Genomic DNA, 17038 nt, shown 5'->3' with positions numbered 1-17038 from the left:
ACTACCTTTTTCTTCTTTTCTTTTTTTTTCTTTTTATGTAATGATTTTTTTTCTCATTATAACTTGTTTACAGTGCTCCATCAATTTTCTGCTTACAGCATGGTGACCCACCTACACATACATGTATACATTCTTTTTTCTCCCATTATCATGCTCTATCTTAAGTGATTAGATATAGTTCTCAGTGCTACACAGCAGGACCTCATTGCTAATCCATTCCAAAGGCAATAGTCTGCATCTATTAACCCCAAGTTCTCAATCCACTCCACTCCCTCCCCCTCCCCCTTGGAAACCACAAGTCTACTCTCCAAGTCCATGATTTTCTTTTCTGTGGAAAGGTTCATTTGTGCTGTAGACTAGACTCCAGATATAAGTGATATCATATGGTATTTGTCTTTCTTTTTCTGACTTTTTCACTTAGTATGAGAGTCTCTAGTTCCATCCATGTTGCTGAAGGTAGCATTATTTTGTTCTTTTTATGGCTGAGTAGTGTTTCATTGTGTATATATACCACATCTTCTTAATCCAATCATCTGTCAATGGACATTTGGATTGTTTCCATGTCTTGGCTGTTGTGACTAGTGCTGCAATGAACATGTGGGTGCATGTTCACAGCACTACTTTTATCCTAATCAAATTACCAAACTTGGCAGTATTTTTGAATCATCACTCTCCTCCATTTCTACATTCAATTATTGCCAAGACTTTTCTATTCCTCCACACAACCTTTGCCTTTCCCCTCATTCCCACTGACAGTGCCTTAGACAATTGTCAGTCATCTCAGACTGGGACAATTACAACCACTTCTCTCAGTATTTCTGCCTCCAATCCATACTGCCCATCATGACAGCTTTACTGCCACTGCCTTCAGCAAATCGTGGCTTCCTATTACCCCATCCCACTCCCACAAAACACAGGTGCACATTCCTATACATACACACCATGCTCACAACACCCTCCCAACTTTTTGTGTTTAGAAACCATTAGAATAAAATCCCCACCATTCCTCTATGAAAATCCTTCCCTCCAGTTCACTCATTCTCTCTGTTCTCTGACCTTGCCTTGCCCTTGCCTGACATTGTGTACCCTCTTCCTCCTACCAGAAGTACCCTTCACTATGATTCTGGTTAAATTCCCTTCCCATTCTTCACATCCCAACCCCAATCCCCCCTTCTTTATAAAACTCCCATTGACCACTACACACCATGGTGGTATCTCCCACCTGTGGTCTCTTGTCTGTACTCTTAAACAGTGGTTCTAATCATTTAAGACTTTCACTTATCTCATGATTTTTACACACACACACACACACACACTCACAAGCATTTGTGCTCACATGCATACACACACACATTCACTTACCTCTGCTGGACATTCTACCCACCTCTAAACACTACCAAATTGAAAAAAAAAAAAGTGTTACCATTTCTTACATTTAAGGATGAAACTGAGTTCTAAAGAGGTGAGGATACTTATTAAACAGCACTTTTCCAAGTCTGATAATCTGACACCTGTCTCTTGTTTTAGAATGATCCCCAGATCCAGAATAATCTACTTACCAAGAAGTGCTTTTTGTCCAGATAGAATTTGATAGAATATGTGGAAATTCCTCTCTCCAGGCTGCTGGAAAATCACCCGGGATTTTTCAAGCAAATCTGCATGACGAGACATGAGTGAAAATTTAAACTTGGGCGTTCTTGCAAAACTTAGAGGAAAAGTAGTTAGACAGTGCTATGGGTACTTACAGGTGTCAATGTCTGCAGCTGACAGCTTGCCTCTGGCACAGAAGTGCATCCTGATGAACTTGCCCTGGGTAGACACAGAACAGAGTCTCCTATTGAAACATTTCCAGCAGTTGCAATGGCTTCATTATACACATTACTCCCAGAGTGATATTTCCCCAAAAGTTAAAAAATATATATAGCATTGGTCTGTGATGGCACCAGTTAATGTCAAGAGGCCGCTGACTGATCATCAGGATGAGCAGTGGTCCTGGGTTCTAGACCTAGACCTGCTGATTGCTGGCTGGGTATTCTTGCCTGCGCTATAGAATCTCTGTGAACCTCAGTGCGCTTATCAAAAAATGAGAAAAATAACATCTTCTTAGCATATTCTTCCATTTACTCAATAAATATTCATTGAGCATCTACTATGAGCCAGAAAACCTTCTAGGCACTGGATATTCCACATTAGAAAAGTAGGCATGTCCCTATTCTAGATTTTAGGTGTAAGCAGCTAATGTAGCCAGTCTAACACAGGAATATTTGGTGTGTCTTGAAATCAGAAGAAAAGCTAGTTGTGCAGGAGTTTAGCAAGTAAGAGGAAAGGGGGCAGAAAACAGAGTCTGAGAATAGGCAGGCACCAGGTGTCACATCAGGTAAGCCATGTGGCCACAGGAAGGAATGGGTTTTATTTTAGGTGAGAAGACAGTGAGGGTTTTTGTTTTTTGTTGTTTTTTTTTTTTTTTAATGTGATTGGACTTGTGTTTTAAAACATCATTTTAGCATGAATAATAGATGGGGCTTCCTTCCTTCCTTATCAATGAATGGCTGTAAGACATTAGTGAGGCAGAAAATCTGCCTGAAGGTGACAGAGCCCAGGGGTGCCAAGACACAGCCAAGGAAGTAGTGCAGTGGTGGCTAAAGCCTGCTGGATAAGGATGTTGGTAGAGTGGAAGGTGGCCTGGTGGAGGTGAAACCATGCAGGGAAGTAATCAGAGCAGGACAGTAGCCTGACAAGAGGAGGAGAGTAGAAGGCCATGTAGAGGGCAACTGAGCCAAAAAATTTAAAAATGCAGGCTAATCAGAACCACACACACAAACATATACATGTATGTATACATGTATACATATATGTACATGCACATATATGTATTTTTGGCCAAAAAAAAATACACAACCTAGAATTGCATTTTGTTCTGTGGACTTATTGAGGACTTAAGCCCAGGGGACAGCCTCTCAGAGAGATGTGAAGGACTGCTCTGAGGTAAGGGAGGAGCCAGGATACAGAGGAGCTTTTGCAATAAAAACCAAGTAGACAGAATATCAAAAGATTACTGCTAATTAAGGAAAACCAGACATCTCAAGTTAATGAGTTTAGCACTTTTCCATGTATGGGAAGATACAAGAGTCTGGGTTATTGAAATTATTGCTTGCATATGCACCTCAGCTATCTAGGGCCAGAATCTTGCTTTTCCCCAACCTGGATCCCCTCAGGGTACCCTGGGGTGGCTACAGTAGCTGATGGCTTGATGGCTGCAACATCCTTTGTTTCCTAATATGGCAGGTGTCATTCTATTCCAAAATACACGTAAAGAGTATTAATCGAAAGAATTGAACCGGGATTTCTTGATTTTTTTCAAAACCCCCTTTTCCCTTTTCTACTCTCTTCTTTCCATCCATTCATTTATGATTAATTTCCTTTTCTACTTATTTCTTTCCTTTTATCTTTCCAACTTTTTTCTTGGTCTTGGTCTCTTTCAGGTTTTTTGTTTGTTTGCTTGCCTGCTTTTTTTTAGGGTTGCACTTGTGGCATATGAAAGGAAGTTCCCAGGCTAGGGTCAAACTGTTGGAGCAACAGCTGCTGGCCTACACCACAGCCACAGCAATGCAGGATCTGAGCCGTGTCTGTGACCTATACCACCGCTCACAGCAATGCCGGATCCCCAACCCAGGGATCAAACCCACATCCTCATGGGTACTAGTCAGATTCATTTACACTGCGCCACAGTGGTAACTCCCAGCCTTGGAACCTTCAATTGCTTTCTTTCCTTATTCATCTTTCTTTCTACTTCCTGTTCTTTTCTTTTGCTCTCTTTCCTTTCATCTTCCTTCCCCCCTCCCTCTCTTCCATTATTCCTTTTCCCCTCATTTAGTCTTTTTTCAGCTTTCTTCTTCCATGCTACATTCTAACAAATCTAGCCTTTGTTTTATGGACCAGTATCAGCACCTGCTATGCAGCCAGACATGACAAGCAGATATAAGTGTAGTCAGAACAGTTCTAGGGCTTTGGAGGGAAACCAACCAAATCAGCAGGACGCTATTATTTAATTATGCCTAGAGACCGAAACAGGAAGCCCTATGAAAATTTCCTTGTAAATTACTTAGTGGCTCCCTGCCACTCATTCTTGGCATAAAAGGGATTAGTGAAGCTAGAATTTGAAATCTAAATCCACTTTCTATCATGGGAAGGCTAGTTATCAAAAGCTACTTAAAAAAAATGCTTTTTGGAGTCCCCGTCGTGGCTCAGTGGTTAACGAATCTGGCTAGGAACCATGAGGTTGCGGGTTCAATCCCTTGCCTTGCTCAGTGCATTAAGAATCCAGCGTTGGAGGTCCCGTCGTGGCTCAGAGGTTAACCAGTCTGACTGGGAACCATGAGGTTGCCGGTTCAATCCCTGGCCAAGCTCAGTGGGTTGAGGACCTGGCGTTTTCATGAGCGGTGGTGTAGGTCGCAGACACAGCTCAGGTCCCAAGTTGCTGTGTCTGTGGTGTAGGCCAGCAATGTAGCTCCAGTTAGACCCCTAGCCCGGGAACCTCCATCTGCTGTGGGTGCGGGCCTAGGAAAAAAAAAGGACAAAAAGACCAAAAAAAAAAAATAAAAATAAAAATAAAAAAGAATCCAGCGTTGCCAGGAGCTGTGGTGTAGGTCGCAGAAGGCTTGGATCCCACGTTACTGTGGCAGCAGTGTAGGCCGGCAGCTACAGCTCTGATTAGACCCCTAGCCTGGGAATTCTCCTAGTGGGAATAATGCGGGTATGGCCATAGAAAAGACAAAAAGACCAAAAAAAAAAAAAAAAAAAAAAAAACGCAAAACTTTATTCCAATAAAAAAAAAAAAATCCCCAGTGAAAAATATGCAGGGGGACTGTAAAAACAATATTTGAGCATAGAAACAATAATTATAATAAGTGAACATGGAGGTGCTTACTAAAATGACTTGTTACAAGAAGAATAGGAAATTATAAAGGAGAAAATGCTTTCAAATGTGTAAAATTTAATAAAATATAAAACATTATTAGAATTTGCTGAGTGAGCATCTCTACTGGCAGTGGAAAGGAATTTGAAACTATTAAGAGAAATATTTTCTTTCTTAAATTGACCAAATAGTAGAAGCTTCTTAGGTACATATTTTTTTGTATTTTTAATTATCTTAATGATGAAGCTGGCAAACTCTTTTGAGGACTCAAATTATATGAACATTAATCAAAAAACTTTTGATGTTCCAGAAAATTTTTTTCAGACCTATATGCTCAGGCATGACTTTTACAATTTCTAAAAATTAAAGACTCTGATTTACTGCTCAATCATGTTACTTACAAAACGAGAGGAATTGTCATTCCTTAGGGTTTTGGCATTTCCGAATGCTTCCAAAATGGGATTCACTCGCTTGATTTGATCGTGTAGAGTCCCCTGAGGGTAAGGGAAGTACAATCGGTGAAGTTCTTAGCAGAATTCTGTAATGTGGCAAGCCCTCCATGCCCAGGCCAAACCTATTCTTGTTTTGATAACCAGCAGCCAAACCCACTTCTGAATATGGTGATAAGATGCTATATTGGAGTGGGAACTCAGAAGAATGGGTGGATGAAAGCTTGACAATATATGATCCCCAAGACTATATATGGGAGCTCATTTATTTGCAGTGCTTCTCTTTTGATTGGCACTGGCCTGGGCAGGGAAAGAAAACTGATATTTTGCCAAAGTAAACAACGACAAATACCATAGCTTATTTCCAAACTTCATTCCATATATACCCCCTCATTGCTGATCTACCTCTCTTCCCATTGGACCCTCACACCTGGAAATTTACGCTAAGATAATAAAGCAGGCATTATTTTGTTTTTATTTCCCAGCATTATTTAAATTATATTTTTGCTTGCTATTATTCTTAAGTAATCTAGAGGTTCATACCAAGCAGTGACTTGAAATGGTATTTATTAGTCTGGAATTCGAATCATATTGCTCAGGATGATGAACTAAAACAGGTCATTTATACCGAGTGAGTCTCAATGACCGATTAGCACTCAAACTGCAACAGGACTTTGTTTTTTTCCAATCAGCCTCTAAGACCCATTATAGGGGGGAATTTGATAGTACAAGATGTTTAAGAATTTATAGATTTACAAATACTCTATTACTGCTGTATATTATGGGTCTACTGTCCTTGAAATAAAAGGGCTATATGAGCAAAAATTTTCATAGAAGTCTTATGTATTATGTATTGTGTTATGAATTATCATAGGGCTCGGTGGTTAGACCAAACAAATAAATTTACACCAAACAATCTAAACTGTATGCAAAAACTAATTAATATCTAGTGAATAGTAGAGTTCAGTGATACCTACAGAATCAATAAAATTCAGGAATGTGGAGTTCCCGCTGTGGCTCAGAGGTTTAAGAACCTGGCTGCAGTGGCTCAGCTTGCTATGGAGGCACCAGGTCTGATCCCCAGTCCGGCACGGTGGATTAAAGGATCTGGGGTTGCCACAGCTGCGGCTTGGATTCAACCCCTGTCCAGAAACTTCTGTATGCCATGGATGAGACCATAAAAAAAAAAAAAAATGTACAGCAGAAATTATCACATTGTAAATCAACTATACTTCAATAAAACTTTTAAAAATGGGGAAAAAAGATTAAAAACATTATATTCTTAAGAAACACTTTAAAAAATTCAGAAATGTGACAGTTGGAAAAGAAACTTCCTATGGTTTGGAATTTGGACCAAATTACTATTTTGATATACTTGTTATTTTGCAAAAACATCAGGAAGTATCAGAATCAAATTGAAAAAGAACAAAAAAAAAAAAAAACAATGCCAGACATAGAAAGATGAGAGGCTGCAATAGTTCAACCTAACTCATTGACTTTGAGTTCTGTTCAGCATTATCTAATCTTATTTTGTATGCCGAATCTTGGTTTAGTTACCCTCAGATTATTACCATTAACCTGTTAATGAAGCTAAACAAAGTAAGCTAAAGCAATATTAACCAAGGATAAAAATAATTAAATAGAGAAGGCAACGTTTTTCAGAAGCTAGAATGTGATTGAAGTTGAGGGTACATCCATTGGGTGTTTGGGACTTGATCCAGGAGTTAGTGGTAAGGGAAGCAGAATTTCTTTGGTTCATATTTTCAGGAGCCTGACATCTCACAGCAGGTAAAGGGATTAAGAAATATCAAAAGTGGCCATTCAAGGCACTGGTGATCCTAGGTTTGCGGGGAGACGGTTTGGATCTTTAGTACCTAATTCTTAAAGGGTCCAACCAACAAAGGTCAGGCCAATAAATGGTCCTTGAACCATATCTGAAACAAATTATGTAATTTCAGTTTGGGGGTTCCTAGTTCAGAGCCTTTAATGAGCCTCCCAACTGGCAAAGGAAAAATGGGAAAAAATTTTCCATAATTTTTAAATTGTTCTATACTGCTTGTCTCCTCCTCTCTCACCAAGAATGGTCAGGGTAAAGCCTCCATGATCAGTGGATAGGTCCACCTCAACTTTTCTACCAAGATGGATAAACACTTACCTGCCTTTCCCTGGATTCACCCGTGATTCCTATGTTGGCAAAATACTGGATAACATGTTTGGTGTTCACAGTCTTTCCAGCACCAGATTCTCCTCTATGATTGGAAATTCAATGACACAGTTAACTGGCTCAGATTATTAAAGCAATGAAAGACAGATGTTTTTAACCCTATAGGCCAGGACAAGAGGAAAAGTTTTATGGAAAAGTGGAACTTAAGAGGGAACTTGAAGGAGATGCAGACATTTAATTAGTTGGGAGAAGGAGGACATGTCAGGCTGGAAAAGCAACATGAGCAAAAATCTGGAGTAGAGACAGATCAAAGACTTTTATAAAAATAAGAAGCCTATACCTCATGGCCCATTAATGAAAAGTTTAAGAGTATATTTAGAGATAGGTCTTCTCATTATGAACTGTTCAAGAGATTTTCACTGCTCAAGAGGTATCAAGGCTACCACCACATGGTCAGGTCCAACCCTCTCCCTCAGAAGAGAACCTGCCAGGAAATTAGGCTTTAGATTCCCTCTTACCTTTGATAACTAGCTAACTTTGTTACTGGGGAGAACTCAGTGGTGAATTTATAGCCTCATCACCCAAAGCGCCATAGGATCAAAGCCTGCCTTATCTGCCTGACACACCAGAAAACAGTCTATCCTCTTTGCAAAGGACTGCACTCTAATTGCCCTTCTAGCTCTAAATTCTGAGACCTATTATTTTTCTTCAATAGTTAAAGCCAATGGATAGCCCAATGCACAAGGCAGCATCATCACTGCATAGGAAGAGTAAGAACTTGAGCATTTCACTGCCTCTTGAGTTTCAGCTTCTCCGTTCAGCACCATGTTGACAGTCCACCTGGCCAGCCAATGTTCTTCCCATCAAAATTAACATACAATATTCATAAAGTGATGTCCTTTCCTTCCTTCCTCTGCACTTCTGTTCCTTGTCCCTCCAATCCTCACCATCTTTCAGTTCCCATTACTTAATGTACCTTGGCCTGCCCCAATCTGGTTGCTCACAACAGCACATTATCTGTTCTATGGTCATTCCTACTGGACTTCAGTCTCTCTTTAATCGGCGAGTCCAGAGAACTTTGAAAATGATCATTTGGAGAGGGTGTTCTCTTCATTAAGAAGATAATCAAGACCAGTGTGTTCACTGAAGATTCTAAAGGATATCCTAAAATGAGAGACAGCCTAGCCAGCACTGTATTTGGATAATCACTGACTAAAGAGTTATGACAATTTCTTGAGTATTTTACTCTTGCCTAGAATGTATTTAGTGTCTAAAGAACAACAATACAAAGACAGTGAATTTATGTTTCATATCCAATGAAATGTAGGTGTCTATTTCCATTGAAGTTCTCTCTGCAGGCCCAAAAGAAAAAGCAAGGCAAACACTCACGTGAAGAGTATAGACTGATTCCTTCGATCTGCAAAAGAAAGGAAAATGTCAGGACATTCTTCTGCCAGAGCTGCTCTGCACTACTATGAACTTATTCAAAATTCCCTTGGTGCAGCTTAAAGTCAGAGGCAAGCAGAAGGATTTGCTCTGTAAACAGTTAGCGAAAGTACCATTTAAATGATACAAAGTAAAATAGGTTTTCTCTTGACCCTATGTAGGCCAGTCATAAGAATGTACAAATTCTATCCCTATTTCCTTGCTCCAAATACAAATGGTAAATGACTGATGGTTGACATTTTGCTATTTTAAGCCTTTTAAGAAGCATGCTTTAATAATAGCTACAGAATAACTTCTTTGTGCCCAAGGTTCTAGCAGGTGCTTTATGTAATAAAAGCTGACATCTACAGGGGGCCCACTCTGGCCCAGCCACTGAGCACTTTTCAACACATGATTTCACTTAATGTGACATGTGATCTAATGGTCCCCATTGCCCCAGGAGGTAGGCATTATTATGCCCACGTTTTATCTAGAAGGAAATGGAGGCTTCAAGTAATTTGGCAACTGTAAAGGCCACGCTCTGTTCACAATGCCTACCTGCCTCTTAGTGACTCGGAGAAAAAGTAGATCAGATATTTTTACCTTTCATTTCATAGAGCAGCCACTTACTGTGAAGCATGTCCTGAAAGGCATTATCAGCAACAGCGAAGATGTGAGGGGGAGCCTCTGATCGCCTCTTCCCTCTGTAGGCGGCCACGACATCTTTGTGATACACCGGAAGCCACTTGTGAGGATTTATGCTCACACAAGAGAGACCTGAATATGTCTAATGGAAGATCAGAAGATATTTCCAAAAACAGGTCAGAAATACTTCCAGGTTTGTCAGCTCTTTCGCTGTCAGGTAACATCTGCTCTAATATTTACTTAGAAAGGAATGAAAAAGGAAGAGATTTCCTTTTTGCATTCTTGCAGAGAAGGGACTTCTAACTGAAAGAGACAGAACCAGGTTAGAGTAACAACAGGACCCGGGATTACCTCTCCCCAGGGAGATCTGGTAGCTACTAACTTGTCTCACACATACACACACACACACACCTTTCAAAGACAGGAAGAACCGTAAGTGGCGCCCTTCAGATTTTGTAACCAGCTCTCAAGCATTTGAGGCCCAAAGGGAATCTGTCTTAGCAAGGTTGGGAACCTGATATTTAAGGCCCTGGGGGGACAGCTCATGTGGGTCATTCATGTGGGTGGTTGAATTGTTCTTCCCTAAAAGATACCTCCGTCTTAATTGCCAGAACATGTGAATGTGATCTTTGGCAAATGGATTTGGCAAATGGATCTGTGGGGGTATAATTAAGGAAATAATCTCAAGGTGATATCTGGACAGACCTTAAATCCAATGGCTGGTGCACTTATAGGAGACACACAGAGGAGAAGACATGGACACACAGAGGAGAAGGCAGTGTGGAAACAGAGGCAGAGGTGGGGGCAATATAGCCACTACCAATACCAATTATATGTGGCTTCCAGAAACTGGACAGGGTAAGGACTGATTCTCCCCTCGAGGCTCCAGAACCTGATGAGTGACTCTGATGACTGATGAGTTTATTTTATTTCAGACTGTGGCCTCTAGAATAGTGACAGAATAAATTTCTGTGGTTATAAGCCACCTAGTTTGCAGTAATTTTTTTACAGCATCCCAGGGAAACTAATACAGTCACACAGTAAAAATCTCAGAGCCCAGGAGAAAGCTGGCTGCACAGCAAGCCTTCTGTAGTAATGGGTCCCAAATGCCAGCATCTTTGCCTAATCTACTCAGCGCTACTCCTGATGAACGGATTAAGTGAATCAAAGAATCTGAGCAACCAATCATCACCAACTTAACAATGATTTAAAAAATTACTCCATTTATTGAGCACTAACTAGGTAACAGGCATTGAACTACAAGATTTACCTATATTTTTAAATTTATCCTCCAAGCTACCACGGAAATACTGACATTATTACCCCACTCTACAGATAAGGTAACTTCAAGAGCAAACCTGGCAACTAGTAAGAGACAGAGCTGGCATTTGGACACTGGTCTATCATGCTCCAAGCCTCATGCCTTTACTTTAGGATGAAAACTTGCAGGGAGGGCTATGAATACTGATTAAATAAAATTGGGGAATGCTAAGCTAAGATCTCCTCCCAGTGGGCATCTCTTAAGTATTGTCCCCAGATGGCTATGCTTAAATTCAGTATCTGTTTCACCCAAGAGAGAGCTGGGACATGGCCAATATGTTGCCAACATACTGTGTCTACAATAAAGCATATACATGTACATAGATCATCCCATGCTCGTAGCGCCTCTTCAGGGTGTGCAGCACAGATGCTTCATTGAGGTGAGTCAGCATTGCCATGTCTTCAACCATTTCAAACTCTGGAGGATTCATCTGCTGGATTTCGTCCTCCTTGACACTTAGACTCTGCAAAGGAGAAAAATATAAGATATACTGCCCAATGTCTTCCATGCTCATTCATTTTTGCCATACACTCGAAAGACTTTTCAAAGAGATAAGAAACAAGATGCCTTATTAGAGAAGCCAAAGGAAGTTAAACCAAGCTGTTTCTTTCGAGAAACAAGTGTTTCTCTTATCATGTTCTCTCCTTGCCTGAAAATAAAGCTTTTTGGTTTTGTTTGTTTGTTTTAAGGCCATACCTTTGCGTACAGTTCCCAGGCTAGGGGTTGAATCAGAGCTGCAGCTGCCACCCTACACCACAGCCATAGCAATTCGGGATCCTAGCCACATCTGCAACCTACACCACAGCTCACAGCAACAACAGATCTTTAACCCACTGAGTGAGGCCAGGGATCAAACCCACATCTTCATGGATACTAGTTGGGTTCGTAACCTGCTGAGCTACAATGGGAACTCCAAAGATACAGTTTTGTTTTATTTTGTTGCTTTTTAGGGCCATACACGAGGCCATAGTTCCCAGGCTAGGGGTTGAATCGGAGCTACAGCTGCTGGCCCACACCACAGCCACTGCGACACAAGATCCAAGCTTCATCTGTGACCTACACCACAGCTCACAGTAACAGGGGACCCTTAACCCACTGAGCAAGGCCAGGGATCAATCTTGCATCCTCATGGATCCTAGTCGGGTTCGTTACCTGTGAGCCACCATGGAACCCCCCAAAGATAAAGTTTTTAAAGAGGTTTTTGTTGAATTAAAATTTTCTAAATAAGGAATTCCCATTGTGGCTCAGTAGGTTAAGAACATGATGTAGTCTCTGTGAGGATGCAGGTTCAATCCCTGGCCTTGCTCAGTGGAATAAGGATCTGGGGTTGCTGTGTCTATGGCGTAGTCCTCAGCTGCAGCTCTGATTCGACCCCTAGCCTCGGAACTTACATATGCTGCAGGTGGAGCTGTAAAAAGAAAAAGAATGTTTTTCTAAATTGAAGTACCGTGATCCCTATGGCTCCTCACTGACTCTGACCCTCAGAGTACACACATTATACTGCCCATGATCTAGCCCCTCTCTAAATGTTGCAACATATCCTGGAGGTTTAGAAGAAGGAATTTGGAGTGAAGGATCCAGGAGGCAGACTCATCCTTTCAGATTTAGTTTAATTCATCCTCTTCCTCAAACTTTTCCCACTTCCCTAGTGCATGGTTGTGTTATCTCCTTTTTTAAATCTTTTACAATATATAAAACCAGTACCATCTTGATATTATTAACTCTTGTGTATGTTTTAATAATGGGCTATATTAAGCTACTTCCCAGCTAGATTATAAACATCTCGAGAAGGGGTCTTGATATTGTCTTCTCCTATAATTATTAAAGCCCTTATTACAGTGCTAAGGACATGGTAGGTATTAATAAATACTGATATTTTGATTAATATGCATGCATTTCTACTACCAAATTCTTGCTTAGAGTTATTTTCAGAAGTTTCCTAATACCATTCCCTATACCCCTTTCCTTGATTAATGTATATTGGTATCAGCTGATTGCTTCATTTAATTCCCATTAGGCTTCTTGCAAGGCTGCCACACTCTCCATACTCATGATCTAATTCCTACCCACAGTCTTCTTTGGCATTGCTCAAACAGTAATCCATTTTCTTTTGAGTTCTTCAATTTCCATATTTCATAGACTCATCTCCCATAGAACATAATCAGGTTTCTTACATCAAAAACCTCCCCTCAGCTCTGATTCTATTTTTCTCCCTTCTTTCATTACCAACTGTAAGTATTACTTTCTATCTACTGGCTTTATTGCCTTTGTTAATATTACAAAAACCAAAGGTGATTGAAGGTGTAGTCACTTCTAACATCAGGAGGAGGAAGCCTGGAGCCAGGGGGATGCAGATTGGGGCTGGGGGCATGGGACCTCCTTAGATGCTGAAAGATCAAGCAGAACAAAACCACCCACCTTTAGACTCCTCTTTCTACATCATTAACTTATTGCTCTCACGCTCTTCTTCTTATGATTTCTTTTGAAAATCATAATTGTAATGACATTATATTTATAAATCACCTTGAATACTGTTGAAAAGATTGCAGTTTCAAAAAATACACTTAGAACAAACTTCTCCTCTGGAGGCCTAATAAAGTTGAATTGGACACAATCAAGAAAGTGAAAAGACCACACAGAGACGGGAAGAAAATAATTGAATTCCTTTCTTTCCCTGTTTAAAACATTCTGAATTTTCCCTTGCCTACATATGTATGTTTCTACGGATAAACTAAGTTCTGCTTTTAATTCCTTTAACCAGTTATATAAAATTTACCTAATTTGTGATTTTGTTAATGTACACACACCGTCAGGAAGGCATATTAAGACACCCTAAGTGGTAGTTTTTGAGAGGCTGGGCTCCAGAATTTTACACTTTAAATGGCAATGCTTTGATCATAATTTGTCCAAATACAAAGATGAGAGCATGAAAAAGACAAACTTTCTTGACATTGATTGTACCTGTTTATTATAGGATGTGGCTTTTTATGGAGTTGAGGAGAGCAGAATTGCAAGGAAATTGGAGAATTGAAGACAGGCAGGAAATCATCTGTAAAATCTACAAGGAAGTGTTTATCTGAGTCAGGGCAGAAATAAGGCCCAGTTAACCGATACGGAACTGGCAGCCACCTGAGGTCAGTTATGTACGCCAAGGTTCTAAGAAAAAGGTTCTGTCTGCTCAATACCGCCCTGTTGCTCTGAATGCCTTGGTGGCAGAGAGTAGGGGCTGGGGACTGTTACATCCTTACTACACATTCCTTCTATGACCCCTTACAATCTAACATATGTCCCGATACTTGACCTCCTAATTCTGAAATCCAAGGCTTTCTCCAAGCCCCGTATCTCTTTCTCTAGCATATGACATTACTGACCACCTTCCCACTTCTTGGCTCCTCTGACAGTGCACTATTCTTATTCAAATTATCCATCTCTTTCCTGATTCTCCACAGTTCATACATAGTTCATTCATAGTTCCTAAGGTCATTATTTACTCCACGGGGCACCTTTAAAAAAGAACTTGAAACATGATGCAAGAAATGGAAAAATTCATGCATTATAGAGTCTGAGCTTCACCACTGGCAATTGGTTTACTCTGGTTCTTTAACATTCATCATAAAGTCTTCAACAGTAAGTAGAGGAGCTTCTTAAAGATGAACGAGTTTTCCAAAGTGTGTCAGTGGCATTTCCTACCCCAAGTTTTTAACTAAACTCTTAGAAAAAGGATATATTTAATGATTAAATTAAATAGAGAACTTGGTCATCCCTGGGCCGAAATAAAGATTCCTTTACCTTTCCATCTGTTGTCTCAACAATTATTCTGCCATCATCTCCACTCCCTTTAATCTCGGCTTCAACGTAAGCACTCTTCCCATCACAAATCCAGCATTTCTTCTTCCCTATAGAGGAAAAAAATGGAGATTTTTAACTGTAGTAATTGTAAGAAATGTTCACTGGACACTTTCATGCTGACAGACATGATCTCATTTCTGTTCTCTGTCTGTTAACTTGGGAGTCACCAATATAGGAAATGGCAAAATTAGATAAAGTCACGAATGCTCGGCCTGAAGATAAACTCACATAAAGACTCTGAAGGAACAAGAAACATTCCAGCAAGTGGAGACTAGGGTCGTCATAGGCCATTTTGCTACAAGACAGTTACCTGCGAACACCTTACCCACCTCTCTCAACCCCAGCACTTACCTCCCACTCACAGCCCCAGGTGCTGGGTGGTTGGATTGCTGCTCTTCCCAGCTCCCTTCCAAAAAGCTTCACTCAGAAAGGTCTGGTTACACTTAAGTGAAAATTTAGGTCAGTGGCCATGTCTGTCCATCAAGGTTTCTTTAGACCTTATTTTTACTAAGGCCTAAGGGAAAGCCTACTAAGGGAATTATATAGTAGAACTGGATGGGGGAAGATTGAGGAGAGTGAAGAGGCGTTATTTCTGTCATATAGCATAACTGATTCATATTAGTCTTCCCCATATATTATTTTTCTCTCCTTAGCCTCCTCAACCCCACACATCCTGTCTTAGCAAAACAACCCTCTACAGAGTGATTAACCAAAAAGAGGTTTGGAGTGAAATGAGACAGAATTGTCATGACCAACTGAGGCAGCTTCTCTCGGCCTCACCTAGATGCTTCTCCAGTCCTCTGCCACCTGAGGCAGATAGCTGGGAAGATGAATAAGAAACATACAATTAAAGGAAAGTGAGACTTACCAAGAGCTCCCGCAAGTCCTCATTCACAGGTCCTCAGGTAAATAGGGGGAAGGAGGTGAGGAGAGCATTTGGCTGGAAGAGGGCAAATCTGAGCTTGTGGCTATGGGACACACAGGGAGACCCTACTGCAACCACAGCCCTGGCAGGTAGTGCCAACCCCATCACCACCTCCCCAACACGTGAATCGCAAAGCTAGGGAGGCCTCATTGCTGCAGGGTGGGCAGCCTCACCAGCTGCTCCCCCAGAGGGGACAAGAGGATGTGAGGACAGAATGTGTTAGGAGGTGAAGTTGGGCAACACTCATTCTTTCCATCACTTTTGTCTCTGAAAAGAATTTGACTCCTCACTACCTTCTTGCCATCACAACTTACACCATGCTTTCTTTCCATTTCCCTGATTACAACCAATTCATTCACCACTAAAACTGCTGGGCAAGAGGATTTTTGCATTCTTGTCAGATTGATTGTGCATTTGCTTCTGCTCGATGCTTGCATTTTAAATACTGGTTTTAATTGTATTTATCATTTTGGTCTTTTTTGCAAAAGCTAATTTTGCTTTGTGTTATATCTACAGAAGTAGGCTTGTTTTTGAAAAGCACCCATTTTTCATACATTTTATGGGTTTAAGGTGAATGTACCACATTTTAAATTAAGTGTTATTACTTAAAAGAAACCTGTGTATCACCTGGCACAGATTCCCCTTTTGTTATTTTTATTTTTTAAAAAGAACCTAGGAAAAGAGATTAAGAAAGCTGTCCATAGTCACCGGGATAATTAGCAGCAGTCATTAAATTTATTCATTTACTCCTAAATCAGAGCTCTTCCACGAGAGCATTCTTCCTCTATCTTTTATGCTGAGGTTTATTCGCTCTAAATTTTCTCTCAGAAGTTAAGTTTACCACCTGGCATATGATTAGTTCTTTCTTTTTTATCACCCCTAGAAACAGTGGGAGAGGAGAATTTTTGGAAACACCTGAGACTCAGTCGTGGAGAGGGATAGTTTTGAAGATGAAGTAAATGAACTCAGTCAAGTTTTAATTCTTTGCATTCATGAATAATTGCAGGGGTGGAATGTAGATAGCAATGCATGTGAGTGAGGCCACCTGGATTTTAGTCCTGATGATGGTGGTAACAAGATGTAAGGCAAAGGCCCATCTCTTTGGGCCTTTGTTTTCTCATCTGTAAACTCAGGAGTTTTGGCTCTATGATTTCATATTTTTAGATGATTAAATATCTTTTCCTGATATAAAAGTAATGTATTTATTGCAAAAAACTTAAAAAGTATAGAAATGTATGAAGACAAAAATTTAAAATAATTGCCCATAATGGAATAGCTCAGAGATAACCACACTATCTAATCTGAAGCATTTCTTTTTCTTTCTTTTTTTTTTTTTTTTTTTTTT

The 17038-nt window shown here is 40.3% G+C and overlaps 1 protein-coding gene across 3 annotated transcripts in view; it reads right to left on the bottom strand.

Annotated features, from left to right (window-relative positions):
- MYH15 (myosin heavy chain 15) overlaps positions 1–17038 on the bottom strand; it is a 179610-nt gene that overhangs the window by 133834 nt on the left and 28738 nt on the right. The window contains exons 4-11 of one of the 3 annotated variants that reach the window (XM_084991405.1): positions 14709–14815; positions 11239–11382; positions 9584–9740; positions 8918–8945; positions 7520–7613; positions 5317–5409; positions 1746–1809; positions 1560–1655 (exon numbers count right to left, since the gene is read on the bottom strand). In XM_084991405.1, coding sequence (XP_084847531.1) covers positions 1560–1655; positions 1746–1809; positions 5317–5409; positions 7520–7613; positions 8918–8945; positions 9584–9740; positions 11239–11382; positions 14709–14815 — 783 coding nt within the window. Of the gene's footprint in view, positions 1–1559; positions 1656–1745; positions 1810–5316; positions 5410–7519; positions 7614–8917; positions 8946–9583; positions 9741–9949; positions 9990–10009; positions 10093–11238; positions 11383–14708; positions 14816–17038 lie in introns of those variants that run through there. The other 2 variants (XM_084991406.1, XM_084991407.1) reach the window with 2 other exon arrangements.

The sequence above is a fragment of the Sus scrofa genome, chromosome 13 (assembly GCF_054392235.1).
Source record: "Sus scrofa isolate SSC_HxYL_T2T_F1_AM1 chromosome 13, Sscrofa_HxYL_maternal_Yorkshire_Landrace_v2.0, whole genome shotgun sequence".
Lineage (NCBI taxonomy): Eukaryota > Metazoa > Chordata > Mammalia > Artiodactyla > Suidae > Sus > Sus scrofa.
The sequence above is the reverse complement of the archived record's forward strand: the minus strand, read 5'-3'. Positions and strand labels throughout refer to the sequence as shown.